Source organism: Callorhinchus milii, unplaced genomic scaffold, assembly GCF_018977255.1.
Source record: "Callorhinchus milii isolate IMCB2004 unplaced genomic scaffold, IMCB_Cmil_1.0 Scaffold11, whole genome shotgun sequence".
NCBI lineage: Eukaryota > Metazoa > Chordata > Chondrichthyes > Chimaeriformes > Callorhinchidae > Callorhinchus > Callorhinchus milii.
Genome location: NW_024704752.1, coordinates 2,120,724 through 2,147,272, shown reverse-complemented (window position 1 = coordinate 2,147,272; position 26,549 = coordinate 2,120,724). Strand labels below are relative to the sequence as shown.

Here is a 26,549-nt window from a genome sequence, read left to right as displayed (position 1 = left end):
GCAATTGGCTGCCGTGTTTCGCCCACAAAATATGCAGTCACTCCACTTTACAGTATATTCTGTGACGCGCTCTGACACGTCGCAAACACATGATAAAGGCGCTATATCAAATGCAAAGATTATTATTGTTATTATTAAGTACGAGTTATGGCAAACTTGCATGGAATATAAACTCTTGAACAGGACTTGGTCAGATAGTTGTACGACTTGGGCGATTAAACGATTTATATAGATCAGACTGCGTATAAAACTAATATTAATAATCCTTGTATTCGATACAGCACCTAATCGTGTCTTCGAGACGACTCAAAGTGCTTCGCAGAGTATACTGTAAAGTGTGGTGACTGGGTATTTTGTGGGTGAAACGAGTATAAAAAGGGGATCATTCTCTGTGAAGAGAGGTGAGACAGACAAGATTGCCAGCGGTCACTTTTCTCGAGTGTTTTCCCGGAACTTTTGACCATTTAAAAAAGAAAGTTTGTCCAGTGAGAGAGAGAGAGAGAGAGAATACGCTAACCTGCAGTTGTCAAGTGAGGAAAAGTGAGACAGTGGGAAACCCATACACCTGACCATCTTAGCAGAAAGTTACTACACAGACAGGAGTGGGTGAGATGGGACAATTGGCCAAAAATTCAGATCGATCCAGTGAGAGAGGAAAACAGGACACAAGGTTAGCAATACTGACACGAGAGAAACGTAAAGCACAGAGTTCAAGATCAATACAGTATAAATACCCCCCACCCTCAACACACACACTCACACACGACAGACACAGATATACAATACACACATACACTCGCAACAGACACACATGCAACAGACACCCCCCCGCGCGCGCAAGACACGCACGCTCGCAAGACACATATGCGCGCGCACAACACACACAACACACAGATGCAACAGACACGTGCGCGCGCAACACACACACGCGCGCCCGCGCAACACACAACAGACACACACATGCCCGCACACATGCAACACACATACGCAATACGCGCGCGCGCAAGACACACCACATACACACACAGAGACAGACACACACACGACACACACACCTTCAGCCCCTCGAGCCTGTTCCTCCATTCTACCAGATCACCCGCCTTTGCTTCTTATCCGTGGATACCCTAATTCCCGCAGTTCCTTGGCCTTGTTCCCCACATGCCTGCAAAACCTGCTTTCTTTTCAGACGCTTTTGGCCCCGCCCCCCCCCCCCCCCCCCACACACACACACAGATACACACGCACAAACCCTCCTGCTGGCTGTGTTTGACGGCCGCCCCAAGATGACAGAAGCCGTATAAACAGAGTTAGAGACAGAGACAGAGTCAGAGGTGTGTGTTGCGGGGCCGGGGCTCCGGCCTGCAGGACAGAGGCTTGCAACACAGGCGATCGAGAGAGATCCCACACCTGGTGGTCCGGAGGGTGCTGCAGCGGCCCACCAGCCGGTCTAGACCTCGTCCAAGAGCCGCACACACTGTCTCCCCGCCCGTGTAACACCGCATCGAGTCCAAGCACGAGACGCTGGGTCCGGGCTCCAAAAGCTGGGAGAGAGAGAGGGAGAAAACAAACAAACATTACCACATTTCACTCTCAAACAGCGCAGTGCAAAACAAAAAGGAGGCCGGAGCCAGTGGAGCGGAGGCAACGGGTGGTGGATTGGGGAGTAAGCAGGTCGGAGAGATAGGGAGGACATTGACATTAAAGATCGAGCGGTGCTGTTCGAAAAAGAGAAGCAAGTTTCTCTCCTCCCCGGGTCCCGGCCGACAATCACCCAGATTGGTTTGGCCACTCGGTCGCTCCGTGACTGTTTGCCGTGAGGTTAACAGTTGCGATGCGCGAATTGGCTGCTGCGTTTTCACCCACAACAACAGTCTAACACACACACACACAGCTTTAGGGTGAATCCTGTGAAGCGCTTCAAGTCGTCCTCCCGATGTGAAAGGCTCACACTTTAAACGTAAACTGTTCGGTGCTGCAACATCAACGCTACAGGCCTCCCATCACAGCATCAATTGTATCCTTGAACAAGTCCAAGCATTCCTACCGGCCTCAAACACCCTCCCTGGAAACTCGCTGAGGTGGTTAATTACCCTCTGGGTGAAGAAGTGTCTCCTAGTTCCTGCCCTTCACCTCTACCCACTGACCGTCCAACTGCATGAGGTCAGAGACATCATATCCTACACACAGCTTCTGATAGGAGGGCACATTGGCTCACCTTCTCTCTCGTCTCTCCCCCTCCCCTCGGAACAACACCTAACCCCAGAACCTTTGAGGTGCTGGTTGGGAAGAGTCAATGCTTTGGAGGGAAGGAGGGAGTTTTTTTTTTAAACGCATAAAACATTTTGAAATAAGATTTCCGGGCAATGTGACACGTGTTGTCGTGTGTGTTGTGCTAAATCGAGAAACCCTGGGCTCACGCTTTCTCTCTCTCTCCAACAGCAACAGCTATGTAGGGAGAGAGACACACAAAGGCACCGCTCTGAGACAGACTGTGGTGTAGAGGGATTTCGCCAGCTGTTGAGATCAGATCAAAGCCGGATCAGGGCAGATCAGGAGGATGAACTGATCCATCCCGAGGGAAATCAGCATGTAAGCCGATTAAAACAAACAAACCACAATTGTCGTGCATGGAGTCACGTCTATGTGGGCTGGTGTCTGTTTGACGGAGTCACGCCTAATTAGCGCGAAACCGCTAAACTGCAGCGGAGACCTTTGGCGTGGTGGTTAGTGCCCTCGCCTCACAAGCGAGAGGACCTGGGTTTGATTCACTTGCTGGGGTGAAACCTTCGGCAAGTTTCCTTACTCCATACGCCTCTGTTTACCAGCTGTAGGTAGGAACCTGGTTGTTAGTCGATTGAAAGATCGCTTTCCCAGGGTAATAATCCCTCAAAACAAATTTGGTCACTCAATCCACAACTGTTTGTGGGACGCTACTGTGCGCAATTGGCTTCTGCGTTTCATCCACAAAATACGCAGTCAATCCACTTTACATTATAATCTGTGAAGATATTGTAGCCACAGGGAACTGGGATTTAAGAGAAAATTACCACTGGCCCAATTCCTCATTTTTCTTTGAACGTCTCTAAGCTTCTATGCTGGAGTGTGAATGTGTGTGTTTACCCCAATTTGTGTGAGAGACAGTTTCAGACTGGGTGGGCCCACTGACACAACAGGAATCTTGGTTCTCAGATGACTCTTCGTTCTAAATCTAGCTGAAAACCTCCGGACAAAGGGGCCAGAAATATCACTTTACTTACTTGGTTTCACCTTCCTTATTTAAAAATAAGCCTTATGCACAGACTTGTGTTGTCAAGCACGCACTCGGAGGCCACACCTGCCCACCAGCCTGGCTTCTCTCTTTTAAGGAGAATTAACTAGTGCAATGAATGGGTGGCTTGTGACTAGGCTGACCCCACATCCTCCAGCCACTGCCTCACCATCGGCGGACACACCTTTGGCCACTTTTCCCCCGGCTCTTTGGAACAAACTCTCCCTGAATCCCTTCGGCCCTCCCTCCCTCCGCCGCTTTCAAAATCCCTAAAAACAAACTCTCGTCTGCGCTTTGTCCCCCAGTCTTCCAACCGCTCAGACTCTGTGAGGCGCTCTGAGATTCCATTTAACTACGCCAAAGGTGTTTAGTTTAACAGCAGCAACAAATTACAGTTGTATAGAGTCTTGCACATCGGGAGGGTGTCCCAAGCTGCTGGACAGTCAGGGATTTGGACCTGAGAAGGGGGTTGGGATCAGGAGAGATGTAGGGCAGAGAGGGTGGGGATAGAAGGGTGAAGGAGCGGTTGAAGAGGAGGGTTTTGAGACGGGGCTTGAAGGAGGCACGGGAGAGGGTGAGGCGAAGGGACTGTGGGATGGTATTCCAGCGGTGGGGGCAGAGAGGCTGAAGGCCCGACAACTGATGGTGGGGTGGGCCGGGCGGGGGATGTGGAGCAGGCCGGAGCACGTTGAGCGCAGGGTCGATATGGTCACAGGTCACAGAGGACAAACCTCCCTGGAACAGAAGCCGCGGTTTACCTCCGTAAGGAACAATCAATCGATCACGTTAATGTACAAGCGAAACAGAACCGTAACGAGAGCTCTCACACTTCAGGCTGCGTGCATCGCCGTTTGGCAAAACGCATTCATTCCATGGGGAGGGCATCTGCCGTTAGCTCTAAAACTAGCACATCTATAAAGAGCCTCATGCAATGCAAATACAACAGAAAGGACCAGTGAGTGTTACAGGCACGCACATCAGGCACGCAGAGATTATTAGGCACGCAGAGATTATTAGGCACGCAGAGATTATTAGGCACGCATGCTAAGTAAGCAGAAAAAGGACACAATGTACGTTTATCATTTTTAACCACTGAAATAGTTTGCAGAAACATTAAATCCTACGTTTAAAATCCTTACAACTTTATTCCTTTGGTAGAAAGGTGGTTATGGCTACTGACCTTGCACTCTCATAAATAGCTACAGGAAAATTTTCCAAATTTCCACATACAAGCAACTGCAAGTCTCCAGAGAACAAATACGCAGCCCCCCCTGTGTTCAGGAAAGTGGGGAGATATGGTACTCAACAACAAGAGACAACGGCCCCACCTGCTCCAAATTATATTAAAAATTAAGCCACATACTCAACTACCCCCACATCCACGTCCATTGAGCTTTGTCAAATGGGCCCATCTAAATTCCCTCTTAACATGTGACTCTCACAAATGCGGGGAGAGAGGTGGGTGTAGGGGGGAGATGGGAACGCTCCCTGGACAATGCTGTACAGATCGCTCAACAGGTCACAACACAAAAAGGTCACCTTTGCTGGTCGCTGCTTACCGTTCTGCGGAAGCGACTTGCTAGATTCAATCATATTATAGTGACCAATTGTGCACCCCCACAGATAAGATTGTTGTCTCTCACTCCCTCTGGAGGGACGCATCCTGCTTGCCTAATTCCGGAAAGTATTAGGCGCAGGTTGGCAAGAGCCAAGGCTTGGATACCTCAGAGCGTGGTTGGGGATAACAGCTGGAGTCTAACTACCTAACACCACATGTATTGCTGGACAGCAATATCAATGGCAAACTACGTGGTTTTAGCTGGTTAGACTCCAGCTGTTACCCCCAAAGCACACTCTAGGAGCCCCCAAGCCTTGACTCTTGCCAACCCGCACCTAATACTTTCTGGAATTAGACAACCAGGATGTGTCCCTCCAGGGAGAGAGTGCGCATTCTATTCCAACAATCTTGTGTGTCCAGCTAGGACCAAAGTTTGGGGGACCATAGAATGTGCGTTGGGGTAACTGCTGGAGTCTCACCAGCTAAAACGTCAGTGCTGTTTAGCAATTAGAGGCACGAGGGTAAACATTTTATTTTCAAGTTTTTGCTACGAGTTTTTATTTTTTAAAAAACTATCCAGTGGAAATGCAGGTTTTCTTGGGTAAACAGTTTTCTACTTAAATAAAATATTTTATCGGATTTATATCTGCAGTCTGCATTTTTTTTTAAAAAGTAGCAAGATTTTTAAAATAAAAGTATTTAATAAATAATAAATACGTTTCTCAAATAGATACCAAAAAGATGTGTGTCTTTATATCAAAAATAATTGCTCAGACTAGGTTTATTGAAAATAAAATAACTGCTCAGACTAAATTCATTTAAAATAAAATAAATTGCTTAGAGTAAGTTTATTTAAAATAAAGCATTTGGTCAGACTCAATTTATTCATCTGGATGTGTCAGTGCTGGGAGGGTTTGTAGGCATGTTAGGGTTCGGGGTTTGGTTGGAAGCCGGAAAGCTCTGGTTATTGTAGGTGTCGGTGAAAGCCATTGTCCTACATGCAAGCAAACTGTAGCTATTTGCTCTCTCTGCCGCTCTCTAAACTTCTAAAGCTTCATGCCTTCGCCTCCTCCTCTAATACACTGGTTAGTTCAATCGCATCGGTCATGCAAATAACTGAGTGAGCTGCCTCTCCTGCTCTACCTAATTTGCCCAGCTGGGTCCTGGCCCTGGACATAGGCTGTAGAGCGATCCAGTCATCCCCTAAAGCAATCCTGCTGAACATCTATAGGACAGAAAAGGGATGAAGATACAGTAAGTAACAGAACACAACACTGACAGCACCCTTTACCCAGAGCAAGCAAAACACAAGGGCACGAGGACAAATCATCTCAGAGCAAGGCAGCAACTCCAATTGACCAGCCTACGCTGGTGAAGATGCTGGGTGCTTAACCTATAACATACAGGGGGTAGGGGATAAAACAGAAAGCACTGCAGCTGGTGGGGAGGGTTTGGTGGGATAACGCACAGTGAGATATGATACTCAAGTCACTGTTTGCTCATTTTGCTAAAAGCTCTTTAATGCCCTGATGTTTGTGTCCCAGTTAACAGTGAGGAATATCAGTAAGGCTCCTGCACTGGTCACTGTACCAACAGCAGCAAAATTACATTTACATAGCACTTTTCATGTCAGAAGGACATCCCAATGTGCTCGACAGTTGCAGGTTGGGTTCAAGGGGAATGTGGGTGGGAAGGTGGCCATGGGCACCATCGAAGAGGAGGGTCTTGAGACAGACGGAGTTCCAAAGGGTGGAGGCAGAAAGCCTGACTGCCAATGGTGAGTGCCCGCCAAGTGAACAGGTTGATACGGTGTTAACAGGTCACAGAGGCAGGAAAGAGCAATATCTTGGAGGGCTTTAATAGTGAGGAGGAGGATTTTAAACTCGATGCTCTGTGGGACAGGGAGCCAGTGGAGCTGGATACAAATAGGTCCTAGCACCTTACAGCAGTTACACATTCCAGCACCGAAACATGGCTCACAGCCCACTAATCTGTGCCTGTGTTTATACTCTACACAAGTTTCTCTCACCCCTACCCCTGCCCCCTACCCACCCTTTTGTACGTAGTTTCCTCTTCAATGATGCCCTCTTTCAGCAGCCAAGGTGGCAATTATCTGAGGCTCTGCTGTCACGGTGATACATCTTGAAAGACTGACAGACAGACATGTGGAAGAACCAATCTGCTTAAGAGTGTCCAAACTAGACAGTTCTACATTTGCATGGCATAGTGTGCACTCTCTCTCGGAGGGACGCACTTTGCTTACCGAATCCTAGATATTGAACGAAGGTTGGAAAGATTTGAGGTTTAGTGACCCCGGCGTTGGGATACTGCTAGAATCCAATCAGCTAAAACCGCACAGCTTGCTACTGATTATCTAGCAAGCTTCCCACCGCCTTCCAGCTACAACCACACAAGCAGGAGCTGAGTGTGATAACCCCCAGTTATATGTGACTGAACCCTAACAAGGCTAACACGTGAAGGACTTAAGAGCTAAAGGCATTAACTAGTCATCTTACCTTCTGAAATGAGTCAGTTAATAACCATCAGAAGGTTTTTTTTCTAAACAAAATATCGGATAAACTAACAAGCACCTTATGGTATTCCTACTGGAAGCTCAGACACAGTCTATTACATTTCTTCTTGTGGTTCCTCCTATAGAGGGCAGCCTGATCCAGATCTGGTTAAAAAAGTAAAACACATGAGAAGGATAACACTCGAGTCGTAAAAATAATGGTACAAAATAAAGCAATATTTCCATAAACGTCTACATTTTGGGTTCTACAACGGATACTTTTAGGATTCCTTGCACCAGCCCCCTATCCCCAGATTTAAAATATTCCTTCATGACTAGGCTCCCATCATGGGAGTGTGTGGTCTTATCCTAAAATACAATTAATTTACTTTATAGTATATCCTACGAAGTGCTTTGAGACGTTTCAATGACATCATAAGGTGCTATATCAAATGCAAGGATTATTATTATTATGAAATGTGCCTCAGCCAGTTTGTTCTCCAAGCCTCTTCTGGTGATATACAAGTTCCTCCTGGTGTCCTGGCCATTAACCTTAATGAAACGCAAAGTTACACATTGATGGAAATTTCCAATAATATGGATCAGATTCAAAGCCGAATTAAAGAACTGTTCTCTGCTGGTGACTATCAACTGGTTTATGCTTGAATTTCCTCAGTCTGACCCACGAGGTTGTGGGGAGTGGGTAAAAGTGGTCATTTGAGGAAATAATTTTTTTAGGTTTTTATTTAATCTTTATATACTTTTAGAATGCAACCTTCCTGTGTGTGATCCTTTCATAGGGTTGTTTGCTTTGATGACTGGCTTGGGGCCCCTGAGAGGGGACATGTGCTAATTAGCGTTAGCAAAGGTAAAATTATATTGGCTTGACCCCGGTTGAGGTCAGGATCTGATAACTTTCCCTCGTTCAGTCCCTGGTTAGATGAACAAAACTGGTCATTTGACTCTTCCCTATAAGACTGAGAGCACCCCTCCGCCCCTCCTCTCCCTTTGGCCTGGTTTGATGAACACGAGCCTCACCCACAGTTTACAAATGAATCATAGGAAACAATTTTCAATATTAAGGCTCAATTTAAGAAATTTAATTACAATGACCATGATAATTTGGGGTGCTCAAGACTGCAAACAAAGACAGCGCAAACGCTTGGTATTATCCACATGTGCACACACACTTTTGTGGCTCAGTAACCTGCCATGTATTGAACTAAACCCTCTTCCTACACTTCTTTTAAGTTATCACGCTTTTGCACCCCAATATACTGCTCAAGATATCACACAGTAAATAGAGGTCAGTTGCACATGACAGAAAGTGAGCTGATCGATTAAATATTTACCCTTAAAACATTCATGTGATTAAAAAAATAATGCCCCAAGAATATCGGTTTCACACCACATGCCTTGCACACAAAGCCATTAGGACATGATTTCCGGTTTGATATATCGGAGATCAAAGGCAATTCACTGTTTGATTACAGGGCCATTCAGATAATGGAGGCCAAATAAATATCCTGTGAAATATCGAAACATGAAGTTTGCCAATATTACACAGCCAAGTGACCAAAATAAAAGGGATTGTTATTCGCCATTTAGCTGTTGAATTCAACCACTGCAATCAGTCACTCGATAAACTTTTGGCATCATACATTCATCCAAATCTGCATTCAGCTGCTGAACCAAGTATCATTGTTCGAACTGTAGTAAACAGGTCTGCCTGTCACTCACACACCCTTGTAACACCTGCTCTACTTCCCGACAGAAAACTTCTAAAGAAAAGACCGCTTAAACATAAGATGTAGGTTACTAGGGTAATAACGACTGCACACATTTTCTTGCACATCTGCATGAAATGTAGATCGCAGTGAAGTGCGGGAGTTGCACCCATCTCTGTGACCCAGTGACAGTCCAAGCTACAGGTTTCTCCATGTAACTCTTAGAGCAGTCGCTTGCAGACCAGCTTGAATGGAACAAGGAAGCGAGTGTGAATCACAGTAACTTTCCAGCAGGAATGTGGACCATGGAAGTCCATCTAATCTCCCCTTTAAATTCCCCGCAGAGTCGAGATACAACACAAGTGATTTTTCGAGCCAAATATTTGATCCAGATGAACACAGCTTCATAAAACTGCTGTGAAGGAAAACAGTTATCAAACGCACTTTTTCCACACACTGGTCTTAATAAAGGATTTCTTCTTCCATCACTGAATATTTAACTCTCCCATGACTTAACTTGCTGAACAGAAAGCACTTACTTACCTGTGATTTCTCGGATAAAGAAGGTCGAAAGTGTCTGGAAATTATTTTCGTTAGGACGTCCGGGACCAAACAGGCAACTACTAGCAGGGCAAAGGCGAGCCACGTGGTAAAGCTGGAGAGCATCTTAATGCTGATATAGTACATGCTATGTCCATCTAAAAATGGCCTACAAAGAAAGAGATTGGAGGTCAGGCAAAGAGTGTTCTTAATCTGCTCTGATGCTCTCAAACTGAACCACAATGATTATAATAATACTTGCATTTGATACAGCGCCTTATCACATTGTTGATACATCTCAAAACGCTTCAAAGAATATATTGTAAAGTGGAGTGCCTGTATTTTGTGGGTGCAACTCGGCAGCAATTGCGCACAGCAGCGTCCCACAAATAGTCGTGGATTGAATGACCACATTTTGAGGGTGGGGGGTGGATTATTACCCCTGAAAATTGATCTGCTAATCGACTAACAATGGGATTCTTATTTACTGCTAGGTAAACAGAGGCACTTGGAGTACGGTAATTTGCCCAAGGTTTCGTCCTTCCCAGGAATTGCACCCGGTTCCTCTCGCTTGCGAGGCAAACGGGCTAACCAATACGCTACATATCATCACCCAAGATGCAGACTTATCAGTGAAACAGATGCTGTGTTTGATTTTTTATCCCCTCCCCCTTACACTGTAAAGCACACGAGTCATTGCTAGTTGAAATGAGATTAGGATTATTCTGCATATCTTGGTTTCATACTGCCATGAATTTAAAAAGCAGGTATCTTGAATTTAGGCAGCAACTTGCACATAAAATAATATTTTATAATATTATTAAATAATAATAATAATATTTCCCCCAGTGTCCTGGCCACAATTCCCAAGATAAAATTGGCCATAATTTCTCAACCAAACGTGGGAAATTGCTGTGGACAAATTGACTTCCGTGTTTGCCTAGAATAAGTTAGTTATTTGAAAAGGATTTCACGAGAGAGTTCCAAGGAGCGGGGGGGGCAAAGCATTTTCTATTCGCATTATTTGAAGATCTCCCACATTTCGTGATAAGGCGCTATGTCAAATGTAACGATTATTATTATCTCTGATCATTACTTTTGTAGATTGTTACTTTCCCAGTCAGAAAACGCAGATCGATGTTTTCTCTCTATGAAGCCAAGAGGAAACAATGTCGTGATTGTGACGATGGCTACACTTGGACAAGAGGTTGCAAAGGCAAGGCTGGGTCATTTAACAAAAAAAACATTCCATCACTTGATATAAAGAGTTACTCACCAGTATATCCCTTCGTAAAAGAAGGAGAAAAGGAAGTAGAAAATGATCGATCCCCACGTCACAAAGTGATTTACCCAGGTCCAATGATGTGTCTCTATCGAGAGCTTTAAGGAAGGAGAGGTTTTTAATATACAAAATATAATAATTCTTGCATTTGATACAGTGCCTTATCACGTCTTCGAGACGTCTCAAAGCGCTTCACAAAATATACTGTAAAGTGAATCGATTTTATTTTTTGGATGAAACGCAGCAGCCAATTGTGCACAGTAGTGTCCCACAAACAGCCATCGATCGAGCAACCAATTTTTTTTATTTTATTGTATTTTTGAAGGGATTATTACTCTCGGATAAATGATCTACCAATCGACTAACAACCAGGTTTCTACTTACTGCAAAGTAAATAGCGGCGTGTGGAATATGGAAACTTGCCTAACATTTTGCACTGCCTGGGAATCGAACCCATGCCTCTCGATTGCGAGGCGATTGCTCGACTGAGCTACAGCACTCCAATCAAAAGCACTTGAACAGGGCTGGTTGAAACATTATGACCGATCTTTAAGCCCCTCAAAATCATTACTCTTTTGACCATTGAGAACTAGGAGCTACTAATAACGCCAGTCACTTCTGATACAGTCAACAGAAAGAACTTGCATTTCTTCAATTGAAAGATCTCGAAGCATTTAATGGGGAAATTACTGGTGAAGTAGTGTAGCGGCCGATTTTGTAGCCTAATTTGGCAGCTATTTGTCTCCCGATGTGAAAGGTGCTGTACAAATATAATTTTGTTGTTTATTTTATTGCTGTGCTAAGGATATCACTGAAGGATTAATGAATTAGAAGCATGTTTCCCTCGGCCACGTACAAGAAAATATTATAAATAACGTACTCCAGTTATCCAAGCAGTTAACATGGAAAAAGTTGAATGATTTTTCCAATCAATATCAACCTTTGCTGGTGCAAGATCATTTCGAAAAAAGGCCTTTTTCTTCTTTCCCAGTTATCATGAGCTTATCTCAAGATATCCTCAAGCCTGTATCTTCCCATAAACATCAGTGACGATGGATAGTTTTTAAAATGAGACTTCTGTAAATATTACTTTACATCACGTAATACGGGGGTGAGGTTGCGAGGGGGGAAGGGAAAGAGAAGAGAAACATTGCTACAAGAATTAGTTTGTCGAACATTAACCCTTAGTGTTCTTACCTTCAAAGTGACGGTGAGAAACATGACCGTGAAAACTAACATGCCGAATGACCAATTTCCAGTTATCTGTTTTAAGGGGAAAAAAGGAAATGGGTTGAATTGAGACAAAGTCTGCGGGTGGGGGGGAGGGGGGGCTCATACATACAAACCAGTGAATCATGTTGACATTTTTTCCATTGTTAATTAAAACATTTTCTAAAAAAAAATTCTTTGCATTTTTAATTTTTACATTTTTTTGAAAAATGCAAGGATATATTCAAAATAGTTTGCTGCTTATATTCGGTCACGATCAATAATCACAATGGGGGTGCGGGAGGGGAACCTGAAAGATTAAAGATCGAGCCCCCCCAAATCGAAGCATTAGAATACAATTTACAATTTACCTAAAGGTAAGGGTCAGGAGACATCTCAAAGCGCTTGGTTTTCACAGTCATGTGAATTTATCCCTTCATTCTGGATGCACAAATACGCATCCAGCCGCTTTCATGTTTACCGGCAGGAAAATACTCACTGTGTATCATTTACCTCTATGTCCAACATGAAAATTTATCAATCAGCAAGTATCCAAGCCAGATTCAGGTTCCCCAGCAGGGAAACGGGAATGTGTCTTGGACTTGCATTGTTACATGAAACAGGTTCAAAATGGCCTCACGTGGATCCTACTGACAAGAGTCACAAGTATTCTACAGGATAGACAGCACGTGTAAAAACGCAAAGCAAGAAAGCTTGTACTCTGCCAACGTGACCACAGATGACAGTGGACTGTATCTTTTAGCGCAAACCCATTCTGTTCGATCTTATCTGTCGCAGTCTTTGAAAGGACTACGCGTCGGTTATCTCAGATTATTTAGTCTTGCTGACGTTCATTCATTCATGCATTCAGTTGGCCACTTATTCAGTAAAGCAGAGTGTAGACAGCAACAGAAAGTAAGTCAAGGTACAAAGCAACGTAACACGGCATGGCTCAAGTGTGAGTTATGAATGGATTATGAGTCATGGTTTATGAATGGATTAGAAACTAGGCTAGGCGTTAATCATGTTGCATAGAAGAGTGGGCATCAATCAACTTATAGTTAGGTTTTATCTATAAGGAGAGGATGACATACACCCATATCTTTATCTCTTAGAAACAGAGAACACAGTGCTCAGTCAAATGAGCCCATTCCAACATTTTATCTTTTAAGCAAATCTTTTAATCCCATTTCCCACATTTACCTCACAAATATGAACCAATGCAAATCTTCCTTTAAAGCATCCCAATTGATTTGCAGAAATGCTCTCTGAACACTTTAGAACAGTTCAGCTTTACTTTTAAAGCTGCATGCTAATTTTAAATCTCTTCCCTTTCATTTACCCTACCACCCCACCCACCCGCTCAACACAACCCTCGCTCTCAAATGTTACAAGATCCAAAACAAGTCAACTCTTACCAGATGCCGGTTAGGTTTCAAAATCTGAAGACATGCATACAACGACAGAAGGGACAAGAGAGAGAAAGAGAGAGAGGGAGGGAGAGAGAGAGAAAGGAAGAGAAATAAAAAGCAGAAATAGCGCCGATATTTAATGCTGTTTTTCCCGCCGAACATCTACAAAAGCTTTTGAATCAAAAATGCCATTGGCTTTGGAAACAGACAGACTGCGGAAACTGTTGAAGCAGTGCCAGTGAATGAACAGTCCTAGAATTTCAGTCCAGCTCACGGAGCACCCTTCCAAAGTCCTTGGTCAGTGCTAGTTTGCCAGTAAAGACGCCACTGCCATCGTTACCTCAATGTACAGCATCCCGCTTGGAAACAGCCCAGCCGGCTTCAAAAAGCCAGAGTTTTGGTTCAACTGTGAAAAACAGCCCTGTGATCACCGCCAAGAAATATACCCCTTGTAATAATAATAATCCTTGCATTTGATATAGCGCCTTATCACGTCATTGAGACGTCTCAAAGCGCTTCACAGAAAATACTGTAAAGTGAATTAACTGGATTTTTGTGGGTGAAACCCCTTAAGAAATGAGGTAATCCAAAACTCCCCGATTGAGTTTGGTTTTATCAGGCTGTAGCATTTCCCTCTATTAAGCAAAACGTACATGAGCAATTAATTGAAGTGTTCTAGGCACCATCTTTCTTTCCCCTAAAGGCGTTCTGAAGGATGCTCAGAGGGGTGGACTGATTTGTACCACGTTTCGCCACGAGGCAGTAAATAAACTTTAATATGACAGAACAACATGCTACTTTTATATGCATAAATTATATATTAAAAAGACATTTAAACATATCACACATTCAAATTGTAATTTGACATCAAGTCCTACCTGACCATTTCCCATCAAGGGTGTGTCGGTTCCAATCAAAAGGTAAGAACCAAAGAAAAACACAAAGGCATGACAAAATCCTAGCAGAGTCCAATACAGAAATGTTTTGAGGGACAAGTTCGCATTTCCGCTAATCTCTCTGTAAAAATATAAAATATTGCTTAAGGAAGTTATGCAGAATTGTGAACGTTCTTAAGCTAACAGCAGCTTATAATAATCAACCTTGCATTTGGTATATTAACAACTTGTAACATCGAAGGATGCCTCAAAGCACTTCATGGGATTTACCATAAAGTGGGAGTGACTATTTGTAGGCAAATGTGGCAGCACAATTGCACACAGCAGTGTCCCACAAACAGCTATAGAATGAATGACCAATTTTATTTGAGTTGACTTCACAACATAGCTCTCTGCGTAGAGTCTTTGATGGAATTTGCCGATTTAGTTTAGGCGTGTCAGATCAGGAGATCATGCAGTCTAATGAAGGTGCTTCTTAAGTGTCCACCATTGTCAAGCGGTCCAGGACGCTATCCTGCGTGAAGGGAGTTATATAAATGCAAGTTGTTATTGCTTGCTTAGTAAATCGTGACAGATCTTTCAATCGCATTTCACCATGACCCGAAATTTTCACCTTATCCTTAAAACATCACCATTTGTTCTACCTCTGCGGCAGGGATTTCCACAATCACACAACCCTATGTGTAAAGATCAAATCCCTTTGTGAATTTTGTAGTCCACTGCATAACAAGTTGCAGTTATATAGCACACTTCACACAAGGGGATGTCTAAGGAGAGAAGGAGGTGTTGGTGGTGGGGGAATTGCGTTGAGAGGGGTAGGTATAATTTTTTTAAAATCGTGAATGCTATAATAATAAAACTTTAGATATTCTCATCTCAGTAAAACATGCAATTCAGCATTTAATTCTATTGCAAACGTTTAATGTTAAAGATCAAAACCACTGAGAAACAGAAACATTTAATGCAAACAATTTATGGGGGGGAATTAATTGTTTTTGAATGTTGCACTCAATTTCTGCCTGCCGAAACGTTAACGTTATTCCTACTAGGAGGAAGTTATGCAGAATACCTGCTACATAGATTTTGCTGTCGGACTTTGAATGGGTTGCAATGAATGAATGGTTTCCATTGAGCAGAGGTGTGGATAAGAGAGAAATGAAACACTTACTTGTACAAAGCTGGCTTGCTCATCAGTACGTGAGGGGGCACAATTTGCTCCAGCATGCTGAACATGAGGATGGGTAGGGAAGTGAAGCAAATGTTGTACAATGTCAGGTACGCACCGTTATACAGGGTCTGTAAAACAACAGCAGTCAGTGACACATCTCCAGGTTAATAATACTTGCTTTTGAGATAGCTGTATCATGTCGTCGAAATGTCTCAAAACACTTCACAGAACATACTGTAAAGTGAATTGACTATATTTTGTGGGTGAAACGTGGCAGCCAATTGCGCACAGCAGCGTCCCACAAACTGTCATGGATTAAGTGACCTATTATTTTTTTTAGATTACACAGTAAGCGATCTGCCAATTGATTAACAACCGGGTTGTTACTCCTAGGTAAACAGAGCCGTGTGGAGTAAGGAAACTTGTCCAACGTTTCACCCTGCCGGGAATCGAACCTAGATCCTCTCGCTTGCGGGGTGAGTGCTCTAACCACTAAGCTCAATACATCTGCAACTTCAATGTGAGATGCTACGTCAGGACTGAGCAGTCTGCAGTAGGATTAATGGCAAGGACTCCCCCCAAAAAGTACATTTCAAAATGTGCTGCCTTTGCTTTAGGGTTTACTAAAGCTCACAATGTCATGGTCAATATTAATTTGCATTTATAGCACCTTTCATGTAACCCCAAAACCCTAGCACTTTATGTAGAATATAACTGATTGGAAATGAAAGGAATGTCGCTGTGTAGGCAAATGTGGTAACTGATCAGTGCCAGCAACGTCCCAAACTACAAGGAGACGTGCAGCCAACTCATTTTGAATTTGGAGGTAAATTTTGATTAAGACCACAAAATATGCTATGGATTTAATGCTGCGGTCCCTTTACCGATTACAATGTGACGTGGACTTAAGACCGATAATTTATTCTTCGACAGTTGATCTCCTCCTCATTTCTCACCGACTCTCATCCAACCATCAGCGGCCTAGCCTCCATTGGAACTCTCTCTTTTCTCTCTCTCGCTTGCTCTCTCTCTCGCTCTCTCAATGTCCCTTCCCTCCAGTCCTTCAGATCTGTCTCAGAAACTAATCTCTGCCCACTTTTAGAAACTCCTGCAAACTTTCAATTCTTCATTAACTGTTGTGTATACATGGGGTATGATCACAGCATGGAACAGATGTACAAATGATTTACATTTACGATGCGCATTTCACGTAAGGAGGACTTATCAAGCGTTTCATAGTGCTAGGCGGGCACCTGAACCGGGGGTGGTGGAAACGAGGGGCGGGGAAGGATGATGGAAAGCACAGTCGAAGAGGTACATTTTCAGATATGCCTTGAAAGAAGGGAGATAACAAGATAGCAGAGAGGAAGGGAGCAAGTCAGCAGGACTCTGAGATGGAACACACCATAAATAGTTTTACAAGCTTCTTAATATGATATAAACAGGAGGAACACTTACTTGTTGTGTAAACAAACAGAAGAACTGATATAAAAACTGAGGTGTGATAAAGCACACATTCTGGAACAAAGAAAATGACAGGGCAGGGTTAAGAGTTGTAATGATTTGTTTAAAAAAACTAGATCATAAAAATTCATTTCAGAACACAAGTCCTCACAAAAGATTCACGTTAAAGTAAAGCAGCTCAATTTTACAAAACTCATATCATTTTAAAAAAAATACAATATGCTTTTCATTTTATTTGTAAAAGATTAAGCAGATATACTCATGAACGCACATCATCAAATGTGCTACGCACCTTATAAAAAAAGTACTGTACAAGTTTTGATATTCTAATATAATAAAAGTGGCCGTGGACAAGCAGCAACCTGGTGAGGAAGTGAAATCTCGCTATTGCATAGTCGCTGTTCCTTACAGCTTGTCTTCCTTCTTTGCCCATTATTCCTGTTAAGAGAAACATTTGTAAGATCCAGACGATGTGACCTGCTAACCCCACACCCACCTACACCCACGTTTGGTTCCTGGATCATCATCATTTGCACCGTCAATGTCAGCGGGCTCTGGCCGGCCTGCCCCACCTTCAGTCCCACCTTTTGGAACTCCATCCCATAGTTCCTTCGCTTTGCTCCCTCCCTTGCCTCCTTCAAGGCACGTCTCAAGACCCTCCTCTTCGCGCCTTTGGTCACCCTCCTACCACTACCCTCCTGATGCCAACCCCCTGCTCGGGTCCCAAATCCCGATTGTCCAGCGCCTTGGGAAGTCCTCCTGACCTGAAAGGCGCGACAAAATTTGTTGTGAAAAGCCTGTGTGGTGAAGCCTCTGCGAAACCACGTGGAAACACCCACCTACACCCACGTTTGCTTCCTGGATCATGCTGACATCATTTGCACCGTCACCGACAGCTAGGATAATGGGCTTCTCTGGTGAGGTCTTCAACAATCTCACCACCTGTGAACATACAAATAGCTGCATTCACCAAATTAAAGACTTCAGCAGGCAAAGCACAATCACTCTTGCTCTGTGAACTGTTGTTTTGCCCACAAAATACAGTCAATTCACTTTACAGTATATTCTGTGAAGCGCTTTGAGACGGCTCGACAATGTCATAAGGCGCTATATCAAATGCAAGGATTATTATTATAACAGTCAACCGCCACGGTTAAGCACTCCGAGTCACTAACCCGTGTGAAGGGAGCTACATAAATGTAAGTTTTTGTTTTGTTTTTGAATGAATCAACACATACTCTGGGGCCCTCCAAGCCTTGGCTCTCGCCAACCTGCGACAAATGCTCTCCGGAATTGGGTAAGAAGTCTAGTGAGCTTCATGGAAAGGGCCGAGTCACCACCACCAATATGATAGCCTATCTAAATCAACCCTCTATCCTGCCCGATCACCATTAGTGATTATTAATAATCATTTGGTCACTTAATCCATGACTGTTTGTGGGACACTGCTGTGCACAATTGGCTGCCACGTTTCGCCCACAAAAACATACAGTCAATCCACTTTACAGTATATTCTGTGAAGCAGTTTGAGACATCTAGAAGACGTGTTACGGCACTATATCAAATGCAAGGATTATTATTATGATTATAGTGATGGCACTGCGGCATTTACAATGGTTAGATATCTGCCCCATGGAACTGACAACTTACTTTTGCTTTCTGCAGTGGTGCCATTCGGCAACATACCACGGCAGTGCAGTTTTGGGTCACCTCTATAAACAGCTTCTCGTGTTTCCTGAGTGCAATGGAAAGGCTGGTTCCATCTACCACAAAGCAGTGTTGGACCAGGTGACCCTGGTTTAATCTGGAACGAAAAAAAATAACAGAACTTGGATTCAGAAACCTACTGCAGTAATGATTCTTATACAAGAACCCAAGAGGTTTGAGCTGAAGACTTCAGGAAGGTATTTCTTTAAACAGAGAAAGTGATCAACAGTTGGGATGGGATGATTAAAGCCAGGGCACTGGACATTATTATAGATGTTGTAAGACACCTTCATGCTGACAAAGCTTGGGGTTTGCTTCAAGCACAACTGGGATAGAAACCAATTGGTTTTAAGGGTGTAGAGGTGGAGGTGTAGAGGAACTTGGTGAAGATGGTGGGCGATTTAATACTAATAATCCTTACATTTGATACAGTGCCTTATCACGTCATTGGGACGTCTCAAAGCGCTTCACAGATTATAATGTAAAGTGAATTGACTCTGAAATAAGAACGTAAGAATTTGCTAGGCAAAATAAGTCCAAGGTCCATCCAGTTCACTTTCCACCACTTTCCTGACTTACATGTTGTTTTCCAAACTATATATTATTGTACCCCTCGATATTAATAATAATCCTTGCATTTTATATAGCGCTTTTCACATCTTCTAGACGTCTTAAAGCGCTTCAGAGAACAGACTGTAAAGTGAATTGACTATATTTGTGGGCGAAACGGGGCAGCAAATTGCGCACAGCAGCGTTCCACAAACAGCCGTGGATTGAAAATGACCAATTTTAATATTGGTTTTGTTTTTTGGAGGGATTATTATTAGGCGTGTGGAGTAAGGAAACTTGCTCAAGGTTTCGCCCTCTGCCTGGAATTGAACCCAGGTGTCTCGCTTGCAAGGCGAGTGCTCTAACCACTGAGCTATAGGACTCTTAATTTATTTCAATTTCAAAGGTGGAGTTTGAATAGAGGAAGGTTCAAGGAAGTCAAATATCAATATTATTATTTTCTAACAGAAATCTATCTAATTTTGCATTGAATTTTGGTGGTCGAAAAGTTTTCTGCAAAACCTTTCTGCAAAAATAACAACTTTGGTGACACTTCTACAATTGTAGTCACAGCACGGTGCTCCTGCTGGGCTATTTGGCACAAAATACCGTTGGTTGCTTTGAGTTTGGATCAGAGCCAAGCAGGCATTCAGTCATGGCACATGTTTACTCACAACATTGAGGATCCGCACACACAGACACGGACCAAAAAAACCCAAAAAAAACTAACCACCATGTAATTTATTTCAATTTCAAAGGTGGAGTTTGAATCGAGGAAGGTTCAAGAAAGTCAAATGTCAGTATTTGGGATCAAAGTCACACAAACATCAGCTAACAAAGAAAACCGAGAGATCTGAAAAGAGTATCTTCAGTCAAAGCAGTGGTGAGCATTTTTTTTCAAGTGGCGGTGTTCAAACAGTGATACAAACGCACGTCACTGCTTTCAAATGGAACCAGGTTCAATCTCGGGTCAAATCTATAAAGGAGACTACTTAACGTGTATAGCATGAACTCACCCCGAGGTGTTTGTTGCTGCAGAGAGCTCTGAAAGTGAACCCCCTACCACACACACACACACACACACACACACACACGCACACACACGCACGCAAACTCGCACACAAAAAAAAATGCAAGAAAGGATTGCGAAATAGCTAAGTTTAGACACAGACCCTCACTTACCTTCCTTGAAGCCTCTGGAGCTGTTCGGCACAAGCGTGCTCAGTCTTTTGATTGCTAAGTTCCAAAAGCTCCATTGTCCTGTGAATGTGGCCACAGGACAAACTCACACTAATTGCCGTCTCTTGCTTGTCTCCTGTGAGCACCCACACTTTGATGCCTGCCATTCTGAGGCTTTCGATTGTCTCTTGGACTTTGTCTTGCAACCTGGAACCAGAACCAAAGCTTTTCCATTGCAAATTGATACGGACACGAATTTAGATAGGCAACTGGAATTCCATTTCCTTGGAATAATGACAAAGGGAATTTCATGAATACTACAGTAAATTACAAACCATTAACTTGTTAACCTTTCTTAAAAGAGTTACTTGGCCCACAGAGCTCAGGAAATAGCTACTTTATTCATCCCAATGCGCTAGTGACAATTTAACTGTGTGGTAAGTCATAAGGCTGATACCAATGACTTTTTCAAATCACTTTCCTGGTAGCCCAAACTCCAAAATAAAAAGAACTTGATGCTCAGAAACAGGTGCTGTTGCTCGTGACTTCCTGCCACATCACAATGGAAACTTGAACTTGTGCAAGTGCCTTTCACAGAAAATAAACGCCTCGAAGTGCTTCACAAAGTGAAACTGATCAGAAAGAGAAGTGGACTTTGTTTACTGTAATAATAATAAATCCATGCATTTGATATAGAACCTTATCAGGTTGTTGAGAAGTCTCAAAGTGTTTCACAGATTCTACTGTAAAGTGGACCAAATGCATCAAATGCTGCTCACGTTGTGAATGCTATTAATTATCAGCCGCAGCTTGCCATAACTTTATGGCACAACAGCAGAATTCATAACCTCTTTGGGAATTAATAGTAATGATCTTTGCGTTTGATATAGCGCCTGATCATGTTGTGAGACTGTTAAGCCAGCCTTAATATTTCAACTCAGCAAAAACACTAGCAACGATGACGGAACCATGCCAACGTACTTGTCTTCCACCCCTGTAGCTCCCAGCAAGTGTAGGTCGCTCTCAATAAAGTTAAATGCCTCTGCCAGCTCTCGTTCTCTGTCCCGCAAGGCCGTCCTCGCTGCATGGAGCCGACTTGCTATCACTTTGTACTCACTTTCAGACAGGTTCCTGCATGTTATACACAGTGTGCGCAGACCTCGCTGGTGCCGGGGGGAGTGAAGGGGGGAAAACAAACAAAGCATTGAAAGCAAAAATTAATACAAAGAAAAGCGCATTCAAAATAAGTTATGTAAAACATTCTGAACTTTATTATATAATACACTAGCCATACCCGTTGCAGCTAAGCTTGTAACCAAAGGATTCAATATGGAATGTAGTGATACCCACTCACAAACCGTTCAACATGGCATAAACACTGTGTGTACACCTTAATCAAAACTGACATTCATGGGTGATGAGCATGTTTAGGTCATAGCTCATCAACAATATCAGATACACCTCTAAACAATACGCATATGCCACACCCCCATGCAAGACCTTTCCGATGCGGCATAAATCACGTCAATCGGTTATTGAGTTCTTGGCTGTCACACATATACACTGACATCTTTATTACATCTTTATTAATATAGATATGATAAAAATCATCAGCTTTATCTCTTTAAAGTCAAGAATGCCACAACCAAAGACACAAAGCTTACCAAAGCAAATTGATCTACGTGCGACAGTGTTTTCTCCAGTTGTCCGCTTTTAACAAAAGGAAGAATGGACGATTCTGCTCCTTTCGTGAACATAAATATTTCTTCTGAAATAGTAGAGAACATAAGAACATAAGCATTTGCTAGGCAAAAGACCAAGGTCAATCCAGTTTGCCTTCACCTTCCTGGCAGTCACTTTACACATTGTGTCCCAAACTATATATTCTATCCTGAGATATTATTTTCGAACAAAAATCTATCTAATTTCGAAAGAATCAACACTTTCTGCTTCCATGGTCTTCCACGCATGTAAATTCCCAATGAAAAGCATCAGCTACCTGTGCGCATAATACGTTTGCTGAACGCTTACGTTCTTCAATTCACATGAACAGCATTCCAATAAACAGCGATTCATGTGTGAGCATTTTCCGTGCAATATGTAATCATATGGCGCTGCTCATTCCCACGATCCAAATGGTTTGTGACATCATGGATATGTACGTGTTACGTATGTATATATATATGTATATGCTTTATTAGCATACACCTGGACAGCTGGGTAATTCATGTAATAAATAAATCCTTGCATTTGATACAATGCCTCATCATACCAGCCAAATAGACACAGCAATGCCCATAAACAACCATGAAATGTTGGCCATTACGTAAGAATAATGTCCCTCCGTACGAAAGATGTTGAAAGGAGGATACAAAAGAATACTAGATGGTTGACTCAGGCTGTGGAAATTAACTCTGAGCTCAGACTGAAGAAACATGAGCCATTTAGGGAAGTAAAAGATTGCAGGAAATTGTAATGTGTTAATATCTGGGAATTTAAATTTCCCAATAGCAGTCAGAACAGAAACTGGAAGGGAAGTGGTGACAGAACCGCGAACCTTTGTCTGGGGGTATAGGCAAATGCTTGAGGTATGAAGTGGAGGACTGCAGCACAAGTTATATACTGTGAATATAATCCTTGATAAACTCTAAAAATTCTTCACATTGGAAGAAACTTCCTTCTGTTTTCTAATAGTACACACAGTCTTTAATTCCACCTGAACAGGCAGATGAGACCTTGGTTTAATGTTGCATCTAAAGGACAACATGTCAGACAACTTAAGTATACCTTTAGCACTACACAAGAACATTAGTCTGGAGTTCCTGACGTGGAACCTGAACCTATAACCTTCTGAGGCAAGAATGCTACCAACTGTTGTAGAAGCTCGATTAGACATACTCTAAGCTTGGCATCAATACACACAGCCTAAGATCTTCAAGTGGGTGGCCTCGGTATAACGAAAACCCTGAGGATTTGGGAAAAAGATCATTATATCTGGGTGTTGCCTACAAGAGATTCAGGAAATCGGTGATTGGCTGCCGAGCAACAACAACAACATTTCATTTATAGAGCGCCTTTCACGTCGGGAGGACGTCCCAAGGCGCTGTACAGTTGGGTCGGGACCCGAGCAGGGGGGAAATGGTCAGGGTGAGGGGGGGGGAGGGAGGGAGCGAGGAGGGGGTAGAGAGTCGAGCTGAAGGCACGGTCGAAGAGAAAGGTCTTGAGATCGGCCTTGAAGGAGGAGAGGGAGGAAGCGGCGAAGACACTGGGGGATGGAGTTCCAGAGCCTGGGGGCTGAGAGGCTGAAGGCCCGGCCAACGATGGTAGGGCGGTTGGGGCGGGGGATGTGGAGCAGACCGGAGCCAGAGGAACGGAGGGTACGGGCAGGTAAGTAGGGGGATAGTAGGTCGGAGAGGTAGGAGGGAGCGAGGCCGTGAATGGCCTTGTAGGTGAGGATGAGGATCTTGAATTCGATCCTGTGGGGGATGGGAAGCCAGTGGAGGCGAGCGAGGGTGGGAGTGATATGGTTGCAAAGCCTGGTGCGGGACAGTACACGAGCTGCAGAGTTCTGAATGACCTGCAGCTTGTGGATGGAGGTGCCGGGAAGGCCGGCGAGGAGAGAGTTCCCATAGTCCAGCCTTGAGGTGATAAAGGCATGGACCAGAGTTTCAGCGCCGTGAGGGGTGAGGTAGTGCCGTAATCTGGCGATGTTTCGGAGCACCACTGCCATTCTGACTTGATTGCAGATTGTTATATCTGCTTCAATGATCGCTGTGCCGGGGTAAGAATCAATAGGAAATAACAGGTCTCAATGTCGAGGTTATAACCTGAGGGCTCGTAATAACCAGGGATGGTTAGTTATACCGAGGTCAACCTGTTGTCATCAACAAACCTTGGGGTGTTTTCACAATCACACTCATCCGCCTTCGGTCTGGATCAAACTCTAAAGTGTGAAGTAGCTTGAACCTACAGAGTGTGAACAGACAGACTTTAGTTTGTACTGTGCCCCACAAAACACCATCTCTCACTCCCTCCTACCTCTCCCTATCCTGACTGAGATCCATCCAATCCTGGGTTGCCCACCCTCCCCAAGGAGTCAATAGGCAAGGTGCTCCAGCACCCAATTTGTGGTGAGGGGGNAAAAAGAGAAAGCGACGTGTTAAGGTTTTTTATCCTTCCTGCAAACTGACGGCATTATAAAGCGGTGGGTTAGGTAACGAGTTGCATTATGAAGCATGTCCAAATTGTCAGGTTGCCGCTGCTGTCACTTCCTGCCCGCCGGAAGCCAGCAACCACTCTCGTGAGTTTCTATAGGGTACCAGAACTAGACTTACACTACCCCAGGTCACGTTTTAACAGGGTCGGCCAACGTTAAGAACATGAGAATTTGCTGGGCGAAAGAAGACCAAGGCTCATTTAGCTCGCCTTCCACCATTCTGGCAGTCATTTGACACATTATGTCGCAAACTATACACTGTACCCTGCGATATTATTTTCTAGTAAAAATTGATCTAATTTGTTCTGGAAATAAATGACTTTCTATTTCCACCGTCTTGCTCGGGAACCTGTTCCATAAGTTTACTACTCGCTCACTGAAGTAGTGTTTCCACAGATGTGTTCTGAATTTACCGCCCTTCATCGCAGACTGTGCCCTCAAGATAAAATAGCTCATCATGGTCTACATTAAACACTCCTTTCAGAATCATAAAGACCGTAATCATATCGCCCTCAACCTTCCCTTCTCTAGTGTGAACACGCCCAGTTAATCTAATTGTTCCTCGTAGTCTAGTCCCTCAAACCCTCAATTGTGTTCTGGTTGCCCTTCTCTGTATCCTTTGAAACGTTGCAATATCCTTTTTATATTGACCAGTATTCCAAGTGCAGTCGCACCAGTGATTTATAAAGTGGCAGGATTATCCCACTATTTTGGCTCAATATTGCCCTTTTAATACATTAAATTCATAAAGTCCATTTTAAAGCTTGGGGGAAATGATTTTGTGATTCTTACAGCTTCATACTGGGTCAGAGGTCCAGGAAGAGGCTATTGAGTATGCTCTGCCAGTTTATAATAATCCTTGCATTTGATATAGCGGCTTATCACATCTTCAAGATGCCTCAAAGCACTTCGCAGAATATACTGAAAAGTGAATTAACTTTTTTCATTTTGTGAGCAAAGCACAGTAGCCAATAGTGCACAGCAATTTTTGAAGGAATTATTACCCTGAAAAAACGATCCGCCAATCGATTAACAACCAGGTGCCTACTTTGCTAGGCAAACAGAGGCATGTGGAGTAAGGAAACTTGCTAAATGTTTTGCCCCTGCCAGGAATTAAACCCAAGTCTCTTGCTTGCGAGGCGAGTGCTGTGGGTTACAGGACTATATAAATCTTTTAAGTAACTATCTCCATTCTCAACATCCAAATTGATTCCATCTCTAGGGGCATCCAGGGAATGCATTCCATACCTTCACAACAATGTGTGTGAAGAAATTACCCTTTGATCTGATTTAGCTTTAATTGTAAGATGATGGTCCCTTGTTTTGGACGCAAGTGACATGCAAAACTATCCGTACAACACTTCACTGGCTCTATTTTATGGCTTTACCTTTCAAGCTTCCCAAAAATATTCACCTCTACGTTTTCTCCTATGGTTCCTGCAAATACAATCCCAATGCTACAGTGGGAGAAAGGAAAATAAAAGGAAACATTAAATGCAAAGAAAACGTAGGCAGCGCTACAGCAGAATCTGACACTTCTGAAATAAACCATTTATGAGTTTTAAAGGAGTTTTTTTAAAAAACAAAAAGGAACTTGAGCATTGAAATGCTTCATCAATAACACAGAAAATTCCTCCTAAACTCATTTTAAGCAACTAATAATAATCCTTGCATTTGATGTAGCGCCTTATCACATTGTCAAGGCATCTCAAAGCACTTCACAGAATATAGTATAAAGTGAATTGACTGTATATCTTGTGAGCGAAATGCGGCAGCCAATTGAGTACGTCAGTCTATTGAGTTTTAAATCACTTCGAGACGCTCTCCTGTGTGAAAATTGTTATGTAAACGCAACTTGTTGT

The 26,549-nt window shown here is 43.3% G+C and overlaps 1 protein-coding gene across 3 annotated transcripts in view; it reads right to left on the bottom strand.

Moving 5' to 3' along the window:
* atp11b (ATPase phospholipid transporting 11B (putative)) overlaps positions 1-26,549 on the bottom strand; it is a 53,465-nt gene that overhangs the window by 4,117 nt on the left and 22,799 nt on the right. The window contains exons 15-30 of one of the 3 annotated variants that reach the window (XM_042338982.1): positions 26,076-26,144; positions 24,364-24,437; positions 22,136-22,239; positions 21,453-21,634; positions 20,475-20,678; positions 18,687-18,840; positions 17,876-17,978; positions 17,329-17,474; positions 17,031-17,090; positions 15,573-15,700; positions 14,387-14,525; positions 12,085-12,150; positions 10,882-10,985; positions 9,609-9,774; positions 5,970-6,051; positions 1,408-1,541 (exon numbers count right to left, since the gene is read on the bottom strand). In XM_042338982.1, the coding sequence (XP_042194916.1) occupies positions 1,408-1,541; positions 5,970-6,051; positions 9,609-9,774; positions 10,882-10,985; positions 12,085-12,150; positions 14,387-14,525; positions 15,573-15,700; positions 17,031-17,090; positions 17,329-17,474; positions 17,876-17,978; positions 18,687-18,840; positions 20,475-20,678; positions 21,453-21,634; positions 22,136-22,239; positions 24,364-24,437; positions 26,076-26,144 (1,915 nt within the window). Of the gene's footprint in view, positions 1-1,407; positions 1,542-5,969; positions 6,052-7,417; positions 7,504-9,608; positions 9,775-10,881; positions 10,986-12,084; positions 12,151-14,386; positions 14,526-15,572; positions 15,701-17,030; positions 17,091-17,328; positions 17,475-17,875; positions 17,979-18,686; positions 18,841-20,474; positions 20,679-21,452; positions 21,635-22,135; positions 22,240-24,363; positions 24,438-26,075; positions 26,145-26,549 lie in introns of those variants that run through there. The other 2 variants (XM_042338984.1, XM_042338983.1) reach the window with 2 other exon arrangements.